General features: G+C 39.4%; 1 protein-coding gene across 2 annotated transcripts in view; it reads right to left on the bottom strand.

Annotated features, from left to right (window-relative positions):
* LOC128736919 (mitochondrial glutamate carrier 1-like) overlaps positions 1–20,247 on the bottom strand; it is a 208,778-nt gene that overhangs the window by 39,848 nt on the left and 148,683 nt on the right. For both annotated transcript variants that reach the window (XM_053831430.1, XM_053831431.1), the window contains 2 exons: positions 4,849–5,060; positions 4,651–4,791 (listed from right to left, as the gene is read on the bottom strand). In XM_053831430.1, the coding sequence (XP_053687405.1) occupies positions 4,651–4,791; positions 4,849–5,060 (353 nt within the window). The remainder of the gene's footprint in view (positions 1–4,650; positions 4,792–4,848; positions 5,061–20,247) is intronic.

Raw genomic sequence — 20,247 nt, 5'->3', positions numbered from 1 at the left:
GCTTCGTCGAAGGTCAGTCTACAACGGATCAAATATTTACACTGCGGCAAATCCTCCAAAAGGGCCGAGAATACAGAGTTCCCACGCATTATTTATTCATTGACTATGACTATGCCGCATATGAAACCATCGACCGGAAAGAGCTATGGAAAATCATGAACGAGAACAGCTTCCCCAGGAAGCTCATCAAACTGATTAAATCTACGATGGATGGTACACAGTGCTGTGTTCGGATTTCGGGTGGATTGTCAAGTTCATTCGAATCACACAGAGGTCAAGGTGATGGTCTTTCATGCCTGCTGTTCAACATAGCGCTACAAGGTATTACGAACCGAGCGGATATCAACACGCAGGACACGATATTCAACAAATATAGTCAATTCGTCTGCTTTGCCGATGACATGGATATTATCGGCAGAACATCTGTGGCGGTGGCTGAACAGTACACCAGACTAAAGCGCGAAGTAGAAAAGATTGGGTTAAAGGTAAATACGTCTAAAACAAAGTACATGCTGGCCAGCGGAACCGAGGCCGAATGACACCGCTTGGGCAGTATATTGATCGACGGCGATGAGTTTAAGGTAGTTGATGAATTTGTCTACCTTGGCTCACTGGTAATGGCGGACAATGATACCAGCCGTGAGATTCGGAGGCGTATTATCAGCGGAAGTCGTGCTTACTATGGGCTCCACAAGCAATTGCGGTCGAGCAGACTAAGTCCCCGTACAATGTGCACCCTGTACAAGACGCTTATTAGACCGGTTGTTCTCTACGGGCATGAAACATGGACAATGCTCGAGGAGGACCTGCGAGTGCTGGGAGTTTTCGCACGACGAGTGCTAAGAACGATCTTCGGCGGCGTACAGGAAAACGGAGTATGGAGGCGAAGGATGAACCATGAACTCGCACAGCTCTATGGCGAACCCAGTATCCAGAAGGTGGCTAAAGGTGGACGGATACGATGGGCAGGGCATGCTGCAAGAATACCGGACAACTACCCTGCAAAGATGGTGTTTGCCTCAAATCCGGTAGGAACAAGACGACCACGAGCGCAGCGAGCAAGATGGTTAGACCAGGTGGAGCGAGAGCTGGCGGAGAGTACTCGGTGTCCGAGGAATTGGTGAGCGGTAGCCCACAACCGAGTTACATGGAGAAACTTTGTTCAATAGGCTTTATCTTAGGACGGCAAGCCACCTAAGTAAGGTCGTTTAGTGCCTGGACCTTTTGCGCTAGTGTTTGGTGAAGCAGTCTCCTCAGACTGTTGCTACTAGCTCAGCTTGAGAGGTTGCGGCAGCTGGTAGGCAGGGCAGAGGGCCAGTTTCATTGCCTCTTCCTCTTGCTGAGATACCGCTTGTGCCGCCTTTTCTGTGCAGTAGAGAGTCGCTTGAGACCACCACGAGATGACGTTGGTGCTCCATCATCGTCTGGTCGCGTCTCCGGATCGGGAAGATCATCCGCTCGACTTTTCACACTCCCTTTTGGCGAACTCAGGATCAGCGAGGAGACTGAAGGTAATACGTGCAGCGAGTCGCTGTCGAGGTTGAAGGTTTCCTCCAGCTCTTCATCCTTCGGTTGACTTATTGCACTCTATTCCAAAGAATCACGCGCGATGGAGTCCTCCGACTTCATTGGTTCCGGTTTTGGAAGGCACCCGGTGCCTTGAAGTGTTGATACACTATTCTTACACACACCGCCAAAGATAGTCCTCCTTACCAGATCTTGTGGAGTCCGTAGTAAGCACGACTTCCGATAAGAATGCGTCTGCGTATTTCTCTGTTGCAGTTGTTATCTGACGTCATCAACGACCCGAGGTATACAAATTCGTCCGTTTCATAACACCTTCTAGTGCGATGTTGAATAGGAGACAGGAAATACCATCGCCTTGTCAAAATCCCATGCATGTTTCAAACGGGCTTGATAACGCGCGGGAAATCCTCACACAGCACCGAACACCATCCATCGTGGCCTTAATCAGTCTAGTCAGCTTCCCGGGGGAACCGTTTTCGTCCATAATTTTCCATAGTTCTTCACGGTCGATAGTATCGTAGGCGGCCTTGAAATCTATAAATAGGTGGTGCGTAGGGACTTGGTATTCGCGACACTTTTGGAGGATCTGTCTCAGCACAAAGATTTGGTCCGTTGTCGATCGCACGTCTACAAAACCGGCTTGAAAACTTCCCACGAATCTACTTGCTAGCGGCGATAGGCGGGTAAAGATGATCTGAGAAAGCACTTTAAGGCGGTGTTGAGAATGGTGATCGCTCGACAGTTCTCACATTCCAACTTGTCACCCTTCCTGTATATTGGGCATATTACTCCCTCCTTCCACTCTTCCGGTAGCTGTTCGGTTTCCCAGATTGTGACTATCAGCCGGTGCAGACAGGTAGTCAACCTATCCGGGCCCATCTTGAAAAGCTCCGCGCTGCGATGCCGTCCTTGCCAGCTGCCCTGTTGTTCTTGAGCTGCTTGATGGCTTCAACTTTACTTATCGGGGGTCGGCACATCACCATCATCCGCTGTACTGATGTAGTCATTCTCCCTGCTGTCTTGGTATTCCGTCTCCGCGCCATTCAGGTGCTTATTATAGTGCTGCTTCCACCGTTCCACGTTCGTCCGACAAGATCCCTCCGTCTGTATCTCGACATGTTTCGGCTCGCGGCACGAAACCTCTGCAAGATACGTTCAGTTTCTTGTAGAATTTACGCATTTCTTGAGAACGATACAGCTGTTCCATGTCCTCGCATTCCATTTCTTCTAGGCGGGGCTTCTTATCCCGGAAAAAGTGGGTTTGCTGTCTTTGTTTCTGTCTATGTCGTTCCACGTTTTGACGGGTTCCCTGTTGCAGCATCGACGCACATGCTGCATTCTTCTCATCTATTATCCTCTGGCATTCCTCGTCGAACCAGTCGGTACGTCGATTCCTCTCTGCAAACCCAATGGCATCTTCCACTGCGCCGTTGATGGCTGCTTTAACGCTATCCCAACAGTCCTCGAGAGGGGCTTCGTTTAGCACTCCCTCACCCGGCAACGTAGTCTCAAGGCGTTGCGCGTACACTCAAGTACTTTTTTACACGATTCGTTTTTTCGATTATAAAGAACGGTGTAACTTAGGGGCCGTTTATTTATTACTCAATGCATTTAGGAGGGGCTTGACTTTCGTCACGTTTTTTGTAAATGGTGCCTAAGTTGAATAATCGAAAAAACAAAACGTGTAAAAAAAACTTTAATGTACTTAGTAGCGACCTCAGATAACTTGAGTCGTTCCAGATTGTACCGTGGCGGGCGACGGTACCGAATGTGGTAACGGCGGAAAGTCTTTGGCGCATTTTAACCATCAAAATGTTGTGGTCAGAATCGATGTTTGCGCCACGATAGGTTCTAACGTCGATGATATCCAAGAAGTGCCTTCCATCAATCAAAACGTGGTCGATTTGCAATACCGTCTGTAGTGGTGATCTCCTGGTGTACCGATACGTGAAGCTGTGTGGGAAGAAGGTACTTCGTATGGCCATTTTTCTGGAGGCGGCGAAGTCAATAATTCGAAGGCCGTTTTCGTTCGTAAGCGGGTTTGCGCTGAACTTACCAATAACCGCTCTGAATTCCTTCTCCTGGCCAACCTGAGCGTTGAGATCTCTGATGACGAATATGATGTCATGTCTTGGGCAGTTGTCGTATTCCCGTTCAAGCTGCGCATAAAAAGCGTCCTTATCGTCTTCGTCACTTCCTAGGTGTGGGCTATGCATATTGATAATGAATGTGGAAGAAACGGCCTCTAATCTTCAACTTGCCATACGGCTGTCGATTGGCCACCCAAGCAGCACATTTTTCGCACTTATGGTTTCAGAAACTTATTTACGACTAAAATTAGTCGTAAATCGGTTGCCATAACTGGATTGTAACAACTGTGCTACTAGGGCAGCACCCAATCACGCGCTTTCGCATGTCGCCCATCACGATAAAAGCTGTACCCAGCTCGTGTGTATTGCCGTAGCTCTGGTAGATGGTGTATCCATTTCTATACGAATGGACCGTAGACCTCTTCCAGTATTCCTCGTGCAGCACTACAATGCCGAACTTGCCGGCTCTCAATAAGTCGGAAAGAATGCGGGTACTTCCCAGAAAATTGGGAGACTTGCACTTCCATGTTCCAAGCTTCCAATCGTTAGTCCTTTTTCGTTGCCTTGGTCTATGCCGATTGTTCCGGTCTCTATTTACATTATTTGCTGACTGTACTATGTAGTATGTTTTACGAATGGCTTGTAGAGCCTACACCAACCCCCTGTGTCACCGGAGGACCATCGTGACAGTACTGTTTAGCGTCCAACACTGACACGAGGATGATGATTCCCCCTTCCCTGTCAGCATACGACCTTAGTTTCCACCGGGGTTGGCTAGCCGATCTCCGTCAAGGTTGCTCGTATCCTGGCTGGTACCACGAGAAGGTAGAAATAGGAGTTGATGGATAAAAGGTTAAGAATCACTATGGGGTTTGTTTCACACATTATTCAGCCGTTTATCAACCAAAAACTAATAATAGCATTACAAGCAGCAAAAATTTTGATAAATTGTTGGTTGTTTCTTTGCATACTATTATTGAGTTTCAACAAATCTTTTATCGAAAAAATATTGGCTCCCTCCACTACTAAATACCTGATGCAGTCTGAAACGCCATTGAATTGCACTTCTCCTTCAACTTTCCGTAAAGCCTGAAGTCTAGTTTTGATCACGTCAAAAGGATTAACCGCCAATGCAGCCAACGATCCAGCTGCACATCCACTTAAAAATGAACACCTTGAAAATAAGTAAAAGTAATTTTAACAGGTATCGGAAAATAACCATTTAGATTACCAAAATACAGCCTCACCAGACGCATCCGATTTTCTTGGGCCTAAATCATTGAGCGTAGCAAATAATGGGAAGTATACAATTGAAAATGAAACATCGCGAAGCATTGTAGCGCCTGTTCCTTTGTACAAACCGGCAAGTCCTTTTGTTTTAAATAAATCTAATGCAATTTGAGTGGCAGTTGATTTGGAATAAGTTTTACCGCTTGCCTTGGCCTAAAAAGAGATAACATTGTTTTCTTTTATTATTTACAAAGTATTTTTTATTTTCTTTATGTTTTATTTATTTGCTTCATCCGACAATCTGTCTTAATGAAGATGTTGGTACAGCCGACTGTGATATTCGTGTAAATCGAGGTAGTCTAAATAGGGGCAAATGTCGCAATAAGTAGTTTGCTTAATTTTATTCAATAAACATCAAAACCATTGTTTTTCCACTAGCACGTAACCAGGTTGAAAAAACTAGCAGCAATCGTTTATGCTTATCCGCTCTTGATGATGGTTTGGAAAACACACAATTATGATCACGTTTACTTATTCTAGAAACTAAACAGCTGTGAATATGCTATCACAGAACAATTCTGCTTCTTTTTATCACGGAAGAACACAAAAATTCCCCTCTGATATGAAAATATAAATCAATTTTCATTCACTAGCCATTAGCAGCATTTTGTTTTTAATTCCAGCATATGGTGCGTTATTACACTACTACCAATATATGTGCTGACATATCTGGTATTTGAGTAACAACTGGCGCTAGTGTATATGAATGATTAAGTGATACACTAGCGCCAGCTGCAAGCTGTTGTCACTGCAATACTAATTATCTTCAATGAGCCCGGAATGTAGGCAATAGCGAGAAGTTATCCATCGGTCTCTCTTTTCTTGTCGTTTGATCTGTTTTTGAAAAGCATTTAATCGCTCTGCTAGCTATTTCAGCCTGTCGGATTTAAAAAACACAGACACCACTATAGAAATTGGGCTTAATTTAGCCGCAGTGACTTCATCATTTCTCGCGACTATAATTCAAATTCAGTAGCGTTTTATTAAGACCAAATACACGCCGATATTCAGTAAATATTATTCTGTCAACTGGTATAAAAATCTTGTCTCGAATAAATATAGTTTCAACGTAGTTCCTGAATATTGTTCAGGCTACCGCCTAATGGGCTGGAAATACCCACCCGTACCCTAATTGATTTTAAAGTGTATTTTTAACTTATATTTCTAGTCCTTTTAACATGTTGTCTGCTGTCCAACTTTAAATTAATATTTTATGTAATTTTATTAGAAAATGTGTTTTAATAACTGTTAAACGTGGCAAGTTCCATCTGTTTGTGGTTTTACAATGTATGTGTATATGAATGTCTTAATTGTCATTGCTTGTAAGTTATCTAGTCGTTCGTGTGGTAATTCCAATGGTAGCGTTCGTTACGCCTGTTGGTACTTTTGGCATTTTTAACCTTCTGTCGCCGACGCTGTTCGGAACATAACCCGGCTAAGGCTGTCTAACCGGTAGTATCGGTAGTACCGAAACCGGTAATACCGACAATGGAAAGGCCAAACCGGTAATTAGAAAGGTACGTGTTGGGTGCGCTTGCAAAAGTGCAGTGCTATTTCCAGCTGGTGATGACTCAGTTTTAGTGTGTAATGTGTGGTGGTCTGTGCGACAAGGGTTTATGGTTTCACCCTTTTGAAAGTTAATGAACTTTTGTACTGAAAGGCCTGCAATTGGGTGGTCTGTGATTGATGGTGGACCAGCAAATTGTAATTTTACGGTGGCCAGTAACTGTTTATCCGAACGGCTCGTACGTATTTGTTCAATGATTTGTTGATTGTTCTTATTATTGTGGTTTTGGTTGATGCGCGGTTGTTTCCTGCGTTTTCTGTTACGTTTGGCTTTTCCGCAGCCCTTTCCTGAAGCCTACAAATCCGTTGTTTACGATCATACATTGACCAATCCTGCATCCAGCGCCATTTATCGCCTAAAAGTCGCCATCCTGGAGATAAATGGTCAATTTTTGGTTGAAGATTTTTATTTTGCTGATTATTTTGCGCCGGGGTTTCTGCCAGTTCTTCCTGTACTGTCTTCATTGGCGACAAAACTTCTTTTGCTGCAATACTACAATTGAGCTTGCTAATTGACGAGGCTTCAACTGATGATTCAATTGCGTCAATTTTTGATTTAAGTGTAGCAAAAGCGTTTCCAAAATGCTTTTCCAAAAGTTTATTTGTGTGTCTTTGGATTTCTGCTACAATTGTGTCATTCACGTATTCTGATATTTTTTCTTCAATACTATAGAATGATTCTGCCATTTTCGCGTTAAGCGGCTTAAAAAATCTCCAGTTAGCATTTCGTACAACGACCGCAAGGTGGTCGCTTACGTTTGCTGACAAAGATGTTTTGATATACTGGCTAATGTGGTGGCTATTTGCTTATTTTCCACATACCAATGTTGTTCAATGGCAGCCATTCGTTTTTCGATTTGTTCCACTGCGTCCTGCATATGCGTAATATTCTGCAATTGTGTGATGATTCGATGTTGGCTTTTTGTCTGCTTACTGATTTTTTGTTTCAGCGAGCGATTCTCACAGTCACCTGGGTGACTCCGCTCCCCTGGGTGACTGTACAAATCAAATGGGGCCTGTAAGGTGAGGTGACTTTAGGTGAGGTGACAGGAAAGTGAAAGAAGTGAGGTGAGGTGAAGTGACTGTGAGAATAGGGGCCATGTATTCTACTATGCCTTAAATGGGTTCTAGATCTATAATTATGGTAGATGATCCATTAGTTGCGCCACTAAGCACAATATAACTTCATTTTGCTTGTTTATTGAGGTATATGCTTCAACTAATGCTTGTGGGATATAAATTAATCAAATACAAGGTATTTGTCAGAAGGCAAGACAATTGCTTTCGTTGTACGAGAAGCTTTATAAAGAAATGGATTAATTTTCCGATTCAACTATATTGTGCCAACAGTTGCGCTAATGATTCCTTAATTAAATTTGATGTTCCTTTAATTGTGTTATTCCATATACATTGCTAGGTTGCTAAGTGAAAAAAACATCGTTGCAAAACTATAGATGTGCACTCCAACTGCCCGTTAGATTTTGGAAAATTGGCATTATAGCAAATAATGCTTTAATTTTAAAAGGTGTAGTCTAACTACCAATAATTACCACAATAGATCTAACTAATGGTCGCAGTGGTCCAGGCACCCATAAAAAAAAACTACCAATAATTCTAAAAACCTGTTTTATATAATGTATGTAATTGTTTTATCTAAAATGCTACGGTGACGAAAATATGCATTAATAATGAATAGTAGCGCAACTATTGGTACTACCACAACTATTGGATCAACTACCCTATTTGATCCACAATTCCCTTTCTTTCTTCAGGAATTTGAAAAAACTATGATATGAGTTGGCTACACTGGCCTTGCCGCACCTTCCATTAATACACGTGAATGAATCCTACATAATAAGTAACTAAAATATGTATAACATTATTCATATAGGAAAATTATATTCTCCCATTCCATCGGATCGTGTATTTCTATTCATTTTCGGCGGAGAATTATAATTGTTGAAACTTCTCGTTGAACTAAATTCAACAATAAGTATTAGAAAATACCGGAAATACCGGTTTTTGGCCTTTCCAAAAACCGATACTACCGGTATGCCTCCAAAAACACCAAATGTGGTTCCATTTGATTAATTAGTTTTTGAGTTATGAGAAAATTTGTATTTCATTTGTATAGGAGCCCCTCCTCCTAAAATGGGGAGGGATCTCAATTCACCATAGAAATTCTTGTCTCCAAAAACACCCACACGTAAAATTTTGTTTCATTTGCTTGATTAGTTTCCGAGCTATGCAGAAATATGTGTTTCATTTGTATGAGAGCCCACCTCTTAGTGGGGGGAGTGGTCTCTAACCACCATAAGAACCTTCCCTGGCCCCAAAAACCGCTAAATGCACATTTTCATGCCGATCGGTTCAGTAGTTTTCGATTCTATAAGGAACATTCGGGCAGACAGACAGAAATCCATTTTTATAGGTATAGATTTGTATGGGAGCCCCCCCCCCCCTCTTAGTGGGGGGAGGGATCTCTAACCATCATAAGAACCTTCCCTGCCACCAAAAACCCCTACATGCAAATTTTCACTCCGATCGGTTCAGTAGTTTTCGATTCTATAAGGAACATAGAGCAGACAGAAATCCATTTTTATAGGCATACTAGCTGACCCGACAAACTTCGTATTGCCACAAATTAACCTGTGTTGTACATAAATCATGAATCTCGGATGATCTTTGTCACAATCTCGAGTTTTGCAAGTTTCAGAGGAGTTCAACCTTAGATGATTCATTTTGGCAGTTACGTAACTATGAAAGCATCCCAGGTAACCAATAAGCATCACCAATGCTATTCAAATGTAGGCCAATAAGCATTTAAGTCTCCTTAAATGCTACTTAAATGCTATTTTGGCAAAATATACAGCAACTTTACTGATAACCTTCTTATAGTGCTGACAATGCTAATTTACAGCTAATTACCGACACGAAGAATTTGAATACAATTTTGGATGCCAATTTACAACACCTATGCAGTCAAAAAGAAATATACAAAAGCGTGCAGTATAACATGCCAGATACGCTGATTTGCTGCTTATGTTAATGCTTATTAGTTACCATGAATGGGTAGTTTAATGTACAAATTTGCAATTTTTCCTCACAGTAAAGTAGAAAACAACTACCCTGTCCCCTCATTGCATAGCCAGAAAGCGGATAGTAATATTCGCCATGATTGTACAACATTTCGCTGCATATCATTTTGCGAAAACCCTTAAGCGGAATGTACTATTTCACGGAAAACTTTTTTGTGGAAAGTACCATTTCAGGATCCTCTCCTTACTCGCTGTCGCTCGTTCCAGAAACCCAGGTAGACCTAGGAAAACAAATAAACCTAGACAGTAGTGATTTCTGCGGGGAGTTGCCTCCCAAAGTGGGCGGCGCTTCCGACGGCGGGTCACCGGCAACACTCGCGGCCGTCTCGTCCTGAATGATGTAGTGTTATTATAGATAGTTTTTGTGGTCTTGCTATTGACTAATGTTTTATGGAAGAGTCTCGAACTTCTCGAGTTCGATTAGTTTTTGAGTTTCGCAAAAATTTCTGTTTTATTTGTATGAGAGTCCATACCCCCTACCACAGGGGTGAGAGGTCTCTAACTATCATAAAATAAATTCGAGACTCAAAAATCTCCCACATGCCGAATTTGGTTCCATTTGCTTGATTAGTACTCAGATTATAAGGAAATTTGAATTTCATTTGTATGGGAGCCCCCCCTCTTAAAAGGGGAACCATAGAAAAAATTTCTGCCATCTAAAATTCCCACATGCCAAATTTGGTTCCATTTGCTTGATTAGTTCTCGAGTTATAAGGAAATTTGTAATACGTTTGTATAGGAGCCCCCCCTCTTAAAGTTGGGTGGGGTCCTAATTCACCATAGAAAATATTCTTGCCCTCGAAAACCTTCACATGCCAAATTTGGTTCCATTTGCTTGGTTAGTTCTCGAGTTATGAGGAAATTTGTATTTCATTTGTATAGATTCCCCCCCTTAAAGGGGAGAGGAGTCATAATTCCCCTTCTAAAGTGGGGAGGGGTCCCAATTCACCATAGAATAAATTCTTGTCACCAAAAACACCCACGTGCCAGATTTTGTTCTATTTGCTTGATTAGTTCTCGAGTTTTGCAGAAATTTGTGTTTCATTTGTATGGGAGCCCCCCCTCTTAGTGGGGGGAGGGGTCTCTAACCATCATCAAAACCTTTCCTGGCCCCAAAAACCTCTACATGCAAATTTTCACGCTGATTGGTTCAGTAGTTTTGGATTCTATAAGGAACATACGGACAGACAGACAGACAGACAGAAAGCCTTTTTTATAGGTATAGATATTTGTATGGGAGCCCCCCCTCTTAGTGGGTGGAGGGGTGTTTTGCCATCGAAAGAACCTTCCGTAGCCCCAAAAACCCCTACATGCCAATTTTCACGCCGATCGGCTCAGTAGATTTCGATTCTATAAGGAACATAGGGACAGACAGACAGACAGACAGAAATCCTTTTTGCTTTTCTACTATATAAATATATAGTATAAAGGTATAGAAATCACTCGGAAAACCGGAAATGGAAAGAAGGTCCTGCGGGCCGAATGTCATATACCATTTGACTCAGCTTCAAAAACTGAGCATTTTCTGTGTGTGTGTGTGTGTGTGTGTGTGTGTGTGTGTGTGTGTGTGTGTGTGTGTGTGTGTGTGTGTGTGTGTGTGTGTGTGTGTGTGTGTGTGTGTGTGTGTGTGTGTGTGTGTGTGTGTGTGTGTGTGTGTGTGTGTGTGTGTGTGTGTGTGTGTGTGTGTGTGTGTGTGTGTGTGTGTGTGTGTGTGTGTGTGTGTGTGTGTGTGTGTGTGTGTGTGTGTGTGTGTGTGTGTGTGTGTGTGTGTGTGTGTGTGTGTGTGTGTGTGTGTGTGTGTGTGTGTGTGTGTGTGTGTGTGTGTGTGTGTGTGTGTGTGTGTGTGTGTGTGTGTGTGTGTGTGTGTGTGTGTGTGTGTGTGTGTGTGTGTGTGTGTGTAACGCTTTCAATCTCACTCACTTTTCTCGGAGATGGCTGGACCGATTTTAATATTCTTAGTGTCAAATGAAAGGTCTAGGTGTCCCATTGGTCGCTAATGAATTTCATACTGATCGGACTTTTAGTTCAAAAGTTATGTATAAAAATACGAAAAACATGGGACTTCATTATCTCATAGATCCCTTAACCGATTTGAACAAAATTGATTGCAAATGAAAAAGGAGTCTTGCAAACCCATAACTTCCAAATTTCATGATACTTAGGCTTTTAGTTTGAAAGTTACATAAAGAAATAAGAAAAAATAGCATTTAAAACATATTTTTGTAACATATAAGCATTAATTCAATTAAAACATCACACATTTTATGATTATTTGAAAGTTACTGCTGAGATCTATCAAACGAAACCGAGTTATTTAAAATCGGACGCTTCATTCAAAAGTTATTCAAACTTTAACACTTAAGCACCGTATATTAAACCGTTAAAACGTGTAAAATCAAAACATATCAATCAAATGTTGATTGTATTCAATGTGTGTATGTATGTATGTATGTATGAGTGTATGTGTGTGTGTATGTATGTATGTATGTGTGTATGTATGTGTGTATGTATGTATGTATGTGTGTATGTATGTGTGTATGTATGTATGTATGTGTGAATGTATGTGTGTATGTATGTGTGTATGTAATGACTATTTGCAATTTTGAAATTTGCATTGAAATTCAAGAAAAGTGAGAAACATGTCAATTGTCTGAAGTTTTTGAAGCCTCTGCGATGCAGAAAAAGGAGCCGGGACAGACACCTGTGTTTGAGCCAAATGACAAGACATAAAATTTCAGTGTCAGATAAAATTATTATCACTAATCTAAATATCTCGCAAAAAATAAAACTTTCTAAATTAGCACATTTACTGAAGTGATAATGAAGGTAACAGTATAGCAAAATTAAAATTAAAGTGAAGTAAAATTTTTTGATATTAAATAACTAGATTCTAACTTAATTCTAAAATGTTTACAGGCAGTTATACTAATTAAACTAAAATTTGTTTGGAAGGGGAAAAATTTCTTAATAGGAGAAAAATTGTAAAATGCAAGGTGAAGAAAAATTGTTAAATACTAGAGTAAAACTAATTTCAGCTTCGAGCTAACTTGATCCAAATAAGAGTTTGCTTCGCGGAATCTCCGAAAAATTCTACCAACACTCTTAGTGGAATACGAACTCTGAAATTAAAGAAAAGAAAAAACTTTTATCAAATTCTAACTAAATTCCACTATTTAATATTTATTCGTAACAGATACGTATACACTTCGAAATAAGCTACTGATGAAGCCTGCACGTCGTAGGCGAACTACGTATTTATCGCAAATAAATATTAGATAGTGGGATTCAATCGGAAAATTTTTTCTTTTGTTTGATTTCAGATTTCAGTTGTCATTTTCTTCACTTGCTGTTACTGACAATTGTACAAGAAAAGCAAAAACCGAAGAAAAGCAGTTAATTTAAGCGTGTAGGTATAGTGGCGTATGTCATGTATCACATTTAAAAAAATAAATCGAATTGACAAGCACTGGAAATCATATCGATCATATTTCCCATTCTCAAGCATGTTTATGGCGCAGCTTTTGCACTATTTCTCGACCTCATCTTGTTTTCTAACCCTCTAACGGGATACGTTGTAAAAACGATGCGATCAAGGTTATGACTATCTTTTCATCAGTACATTCAAAAGAAGCTAAAGTTTTGATTTTCATGCAAAAATAATTATCTGAAGGAGCGCCAGCTAAGAAAAAGTTCAATTTCTCTTTTTCATATCTAATGCTCTATTCAGTTATTTTTTCTAATTCAGATATATTGCAAAATTGAAGCCAAGCAAACTAATAGTAAAATTTTGAGATTAATCATTTTGTTGTAGATATCCTTTTTCTTCAAAAGCGAAGTATAATAATAATTTTTCTGAACTCTTGTTTTTCAAAGATGCTAACTTTTGAACGTATGGTATTAATATCAAAATATCAAAAAAATCTACCCTTTGGGTTAAAACCACATTAAAAAAAAATATCAAAAAATCTGCTATGAACACATATTTTATATTGTCAGTTCAAAACCAGTTTCGTATGTGGCTCTGAAGCCCGAAAGTTAAGGCCGACCGTTTATAAAACTAAATAAGGTGTTCATCAAGTAACATAAATGACACTTACAAGTATTTACGCACCCAAGGAAAGAAAATATAATTATTCTACGCAATATGTTGTGAATTTTACTGGCAAATAAGGATTTTGAGGAATACGGAACGGATATGTAAAAATATAGTCAAGTTAATTATAGATGTTCCTGAGAAATTAAATAATGATTATTGTGGCAGTAGAAAGGCTAGGTCACGCCGCTAGGTGGATTAATTCGGGTTTTTCATTGAATTGATGCTTATATGTTACAAAAATAAGTTTTAAATACTATTACTACTACTAATACTATAACTTTCAAATTACAAGTCCAATCGTCATGAAATTTGGAAGTTAAGGGTTTGCAAGACTCCTCTTTCATATGCAATCAATTTTGTTCAAATCGGATAAGGGATCTATGAGATAATGAAGTCCCATATTTTTCGTATTTTTATACATAAATTTTGAACTAAAAGTCCGATCAGTATGAAATTAAATAGCGAACAATGGGACACCTAGACCTTTCATTTGGCACTAAGAACATTAAAATCGGTCCAGCCATCTCAGAGAAAAGTGAGTGAGATTAAAAGCGTTACACACACATACACACACACACACACACACACACACACACACACACACACACACACACACACACACACACACACACACACACACACACACACACACACACACACACACACACACACACACACACACACACACACACACACACACACACACACACACACACACACACACACACACACACACACACACACACACACACACACACTCACACACACACACACACACACACACACACACACACATACCCACACACACACACACACACAGAAAATGCTCAGTTTTTGAAACTGAGTCGAATGGTATATGACATTCGTCCCGTTAGGCTTTCTTTCGATTTTTCGAGTGATTCCTATACCTTTATACTATACACTAGTATTTTTCGACTGATATATAAGTATCGATTAATTGGGATTTTGGCCGTTCAGTCGTTAAATTATAGTAAACGTTCTATTTGTTTTTTACGCCAACGTTTCGATCCGGATTTGGATCTTCATCAGGGCTTCTACGAACGGGTACTTTTATTAGCAGTTGTTGTCTGATTTATAATTAGTTTGGTACTTACAAAGTGTTGATCGTCTTTGTCTAAATTCTTTTAGCCTACAGTGTTGTCTGGTTTTGGATTTTGGTACAATTTGTTTTACTATATAATGTTTGAGTTAATCAGAATTTAGTGACGATTTCTAATTGTGTATACAATATTGTTTTAGACTTACTGGTAACTGTCATTTGTTTGTGTTATATTAATTACTATTTTAACCTGTCGTGAACTGTGTGAACTTCCTATATTGGGCACGATACTTTTACTATTGGCTTGATTTCAATTGTGCTACTTTTTATTGGTTTGTATTCGTGATGTTTGTTTGTGTTTGTGCCTGGTCCTGCGTTTCTGTGTTAGTGTTTGCCTGTGTGGTTGTTTTTCTACTATTTTGTTTTAGTGTGTTTAGTATTCCCGTATAACATAATATATTCCATATATTACATTGTGTGTCTGCAGGGTGTCTTGTTTTCCTTTTATTGTACGGTATATCCAGTCGACGTTATAGTTATTGTAGTGTGCTATTTTAATATTGTTGTAAGCCTTTGATTTCTCAATTAGCTTTGTTATTTTTGGTGTTAATTTGTCTATATATGGAATGGATTTGTATATTTCATTGTTGTTTTTGGTTTTGTCTGTGATTCTATCTTCTTGTTTTCTATTGATTAATCTATTTATGAGTCGTTTTGGGTAGTCGTTTTTCCTTAGCTCCTCGGTTATTATCTTGTTTTTGTCTATTTGAGTCATTGTTGTTGTTAGTCTATTAACTCTGGATATTAAATTGCACGCTGTGTTCATTTTTTGGTACATTGGGTGCATTGAGTGATAATTTATGAACCGTCCTGAAGCTATAGGTTTTTTGTACCATTCCGTACTAAATGTCTGATCCATATTTCGAATGATCAGCATGTCCAAGAACGGTAACTTCCTATCTCTTTCTACCTCGACAGTGAACTGTAATTTTGGGTGGTAACTGTTAAAAGTGTTAAGCACATTTTGTATCTCTTTGGTTGGTATTAGTAGGAATAGATCATCTACATATTTCTTTGCAACCGGTATGCAGATATTAACATTTTTTAAAACCTTATCAATTAACATGTTCATAACCCAATCTGCTAGAATGGGCGACAAAGGGTTACCCATTGCGGTTCCACTAAGCTGCTGAAAGTATTGTTGTCGGAATTCGAAGTAACTGGCATCCATGCAGTATTCGATCATCTCCCAAAACAAGTCCAGATTGATGTTAGTGTATTTTCTTATGGTAGGCCAGTTTGTGTGTATAGCTTTACTTACTAGTTCCTTTGGTATATTCGTAAATAATGAGACGACGTCAAACGATACCATCACATATTCCGGGGGTGCTGTGCAATTGTTTATGCATTCACAGAATTCGTACGAGCTGTTAATATTGTGTGTGTTGTCTATTGCTGTTTTTAGTGTATTGGCGATGAATTTCGACAGCTGATAGTTTGGGGCCGTCATGTTCGGCACAACCGGTCTCAATGGCAAATTAGATTTGTGGGCTTTTGGTTGTCCGTAGATTCTAGGACAAACAGCGGTGTTTGATTTTAGAAGTTTTGCTGTGCGTTTATCAATTAAATCCAAATTTAGCAGCCGTTCAACAAAGTTGTTGTTTTTGTTTTGGAATTTCGTCGTCGGATCTCTGGATAGTTTTGTGTACGTGGTTGTGTCTTGTAGTAGTTGTTGCATTTTCGTGTCATAGTCGTTTGCTTCCATGACTACAGTTCGATTGCCTTTATCAGCTGGTAGGATGCACAGGTTCAAGTGATCTTTTAAAAACTGTTTGGTAGTCGCTAAAGCGTTGTTGCAGAATATTGTTGCTGGCGTTTTTTGTGTAAAACATTGCTTTTGTATGTGGTTTAGGATTATATTTACCAGTTTCGCTCTAGTTGTATTTTGTGTTTGTTTATCCGGGTTGTGTTTTAGCAGTTCTTCGATGTCCGCTATGAGGTGGAAGTATTCTGTTTTGGGTGTTTGACTAGTTTGTACGATAAATTTTAGTCCTAAACTTAGTAGAACTTCCATATCCGATGGCAATGTGGTGCTGGTGGCATTTAACACTGCTTTTAAGTTTAGCGATGGAACGGTATTGGCTTTGGCGGTGGAGTTGATTAGTGTCTGTAGCTTCTGGTTTACTCGGGAGCGATTTTTGTCTAGCCTGGAATTATAGCTTGTCTCTTCTAGGGAAAAGAATCTGCTGAATATGTTGCTGTTGGTTTTTTGCATAATTAGCTGTTTTTGCATCGACTGTTTTTGTTGCAACTGGTTGACCGTATAGAACGAGTGACGTATTTCAGCGTTTAGCAGTGATCTTTGGAACCTTTCGATTGTTCTTTGTAGCTTTGTAATGTATGGACTTTGCTCAACCAGCAATGCAAATACGCATTTGAACGAGTGCGTTATGTGTTTCGGTATCACACCATGTCTCCTGCATTGTATGAGGAATTCTTTCCTGGATATTGTATTTGAAAGTTTTGTGCTTAGATTTGAGTATGTTTTAAACGTTTTCTTCGTATCGTGTCAATATGTATCTTGAATTCTTTTGTAGAAACCATTATTTGTGATTCTGGCCATTTTCTATTGATTCACTAGTATTTTTCGACTGATATATAAGTATCGATTAATTGGGATTTTGGCCGTTCAGTCGTTAAATTATAGTAGACGTTCTATTTGTCTTTTACGCCAACGTTTCGATCCGGATTTGGATCTTCATCAGGGCTTCTACGAACGGGTACTTTTATTAGCAGTTGTTGTCTGATTTATAATTAGTTTGGTACTTACAAAGTGTAAAAAAAAAAAAAACCTATAGCTTCAGGACGGTTCATAAATTATCACTCAATGCACCCAATGTACCAAAAAATGAACACAGCGTGCAATTTAATATCCAGAGTTAATAGACTAACAACAACAATGACTCAAATAGACAAAAACAAGATAATAACCGAGGAGCTAAGGAAAAACGACTACCCAAAACGACTCATAAATAGATTAATCAATAGAAAACAAGAAGATAGAATCACAGACAAAACCAAAAACAACAATGAAATATACAAATCCATTCCATATATAGACAAATTAACACCAAAAATAACAAAGCTAATTGAGAAATCAAAGGATTACAACAATATTAAAATAGCACACTACAATAACTATAACGTCGACTGGATATACCGTACAATAAAAGGAAAACAAGACACCCTGCAGACACACAATGTAATATATGGAATAAAATGCAAGGAATGTAAAGCTATGTACGTTGGACTAACAACCAACAAACTAAAAACAAGATTATCTGGGCACAAATCGGACACAAACAAACTGGAAAAAATCGTACAAATACAGGACCAAACTACAAGACAAATACAACTTGAACAGCTGAAGGAAAAAACAGCTATGATCACCCACTGCATCAACACAAACCACCGATTCGACTTAGAACAAGCATCAATTCTGGATCACAGCAACAAACCAACACAACTACCGATACTGGAAGTATGTCATATAATGACTACGAACAACATCAACAAACGCACCGACACAGATGGAATCAACATATGTTATACGGGAATACTAAACACACTAAAACAAATTAGTAGAAAAACAACCACACAGGCAAACACTAACACAGAAACGCAGGACCAGGCACAAACACAAACGAACATCACGAATATAAACCAATAAAAAGTAGCACAATTGAAATCAAGCCAATAGTAAAAGTATCGTGCCCAATATAGGAAGTTCACACAGTTCTCGACAGGTTAAAATAGTAATTAATATAACACAAACAAATGACAGTTACCAGTAAGTCTAAAACAATATTGTATACACAATTAGAAATCGTCACTAAATTCTGATTAACTCAAACATTATATAGTAAAACAAATTGTACTAAAATCCAAAACCAGACAACACTGTAGGCTAAAAGAATTTAGACAAAGACGATCAACACTTTGTAAGTACCAAACTAATTATAAATCAGACAACAACTGCTAATAAAAGCACCCGTTCGTAGAAGCCCTGATGAAGATCCAAATCCGGATCGAAACGTTGGCGTAAAAGACAAATAGAACGTCTACTATAATTTAACGACTGAACGGCCAAAATCCCAATTAATCGATACTTATATATCAGTCGAAAAATACTAGTGTATAGTATAAAGGTATAGGAATCACTCGAAAAATCGAAAGAAAGCCTAACGGGACGAATGTCATATACCATTCGACTCAGTTTCGAAAACTGAGCATTTTCTGTGTGTGTGTGTGTGTGTGTGTGTGTGTGTGTGTGTGTGTGTGTGTGTGTGTGTGTGTGTGTGTGTGTGTGTGTGTGTGTGTGTGTGTGTGTGTGTGTGTGTGTGTGTGTGTGTGTGTGTGTGTGTGTGTGTGTGTGTGTGTGTGTGTGTGTGTGTGTGTGTGTGTGTGTGTGTGTGTGTGTGTGTGTGTGTGTGTGTGTGTGTGTGTGTGTGTGTGTGTGTGTGTGTGTGTGTGTGTGTGTGTGTGTGTGTGTGTGTGTGTGTGTGTGTGTGTGTGTGTGTGTGTGTGTGTGTGTGTGTGTGTGTGTGTGTGTGTGTGTGTCCAACATTTCTCGGAGATGGCCTGGACCGATTTTAATGATCTTAGTGTCAAATGAAAGGTCTAGGTGTCCCATTGTTCGCTATTTAATTTCATACTGATCGGACTTTTAATTCAAAAGTTATGTATAAAAATACGAAAAATATGGGACTTCATTATCTCATAGGTCCGTTAACCCATTTGAACAAAATTGATTGCATACGAAAGGGGAGTCTTTCAAAACCTTAACTTCAAGATTTCATGACGAATGGGCTGGTGGTTTGAAGGTTACCGTCATCCGGGGCGAGATTGTGCCAAAAAAGCATATGTTTTTGTTCTTTAGCTCAGTGTACACGCAATTTAGGAACTAAGTTGATTTCAAACCTATCAATGTATACTAAATTGTTCAATTAACAACTACCGTAAAGATGGTTTAGTTACAATGAAACCTCATTTTACTGGAAGTGCATGAACTTTGGCACAATCTCACCCCTTCTAGGGGGTGACATTGTGCCAAAAACATAAAGTTAAGCTAAAAACCTAAACAGTGAACATTAGCATGTTTTTAAACAATACACATATATATCAATATAAAGTAGTTCATATGGGGCTGTCCGTGAACTAAGTGGATTATTAGGGGCAGGGGGTCGGCCAAAAACAACGCATCATACAAAAAGTATGAACGAAAATAACCCGGGGAGTTCTGAAATAACTAAAAATGAGTCCGTACTCAATGGACAGCATGTATATAGCCAGTAGCGTTTCTAGGGTTAATAAGGGGGAGATATATTAAGGGGTGTATCCTAAGAGGGCATACCTATTTGATCATTTAACAACAGTAACTATTAACTTCGTTCGAGAACACGCGGCCGCAGAACATGTGGCCTATGCCACCCCCCACCCTTAAAACTGGCAGTTTATACA

This window comes from Sabethes cyaneus, chromosome 2 (genome assembly GCF_943734655.1).
Source record: "Sabethes cyaneus chromosome 2, idSabCyanKW18_F2, whole genome shotgun sequence".
NCBI lineage: Eukaryota > Metazoa > Arthropoda > Insecta > Diptera > Culicidae > Sabethes > Sabethes cyaneus.
This window is presented reverse-complemented; position numbering and strand designations above follow the sequence as displayed.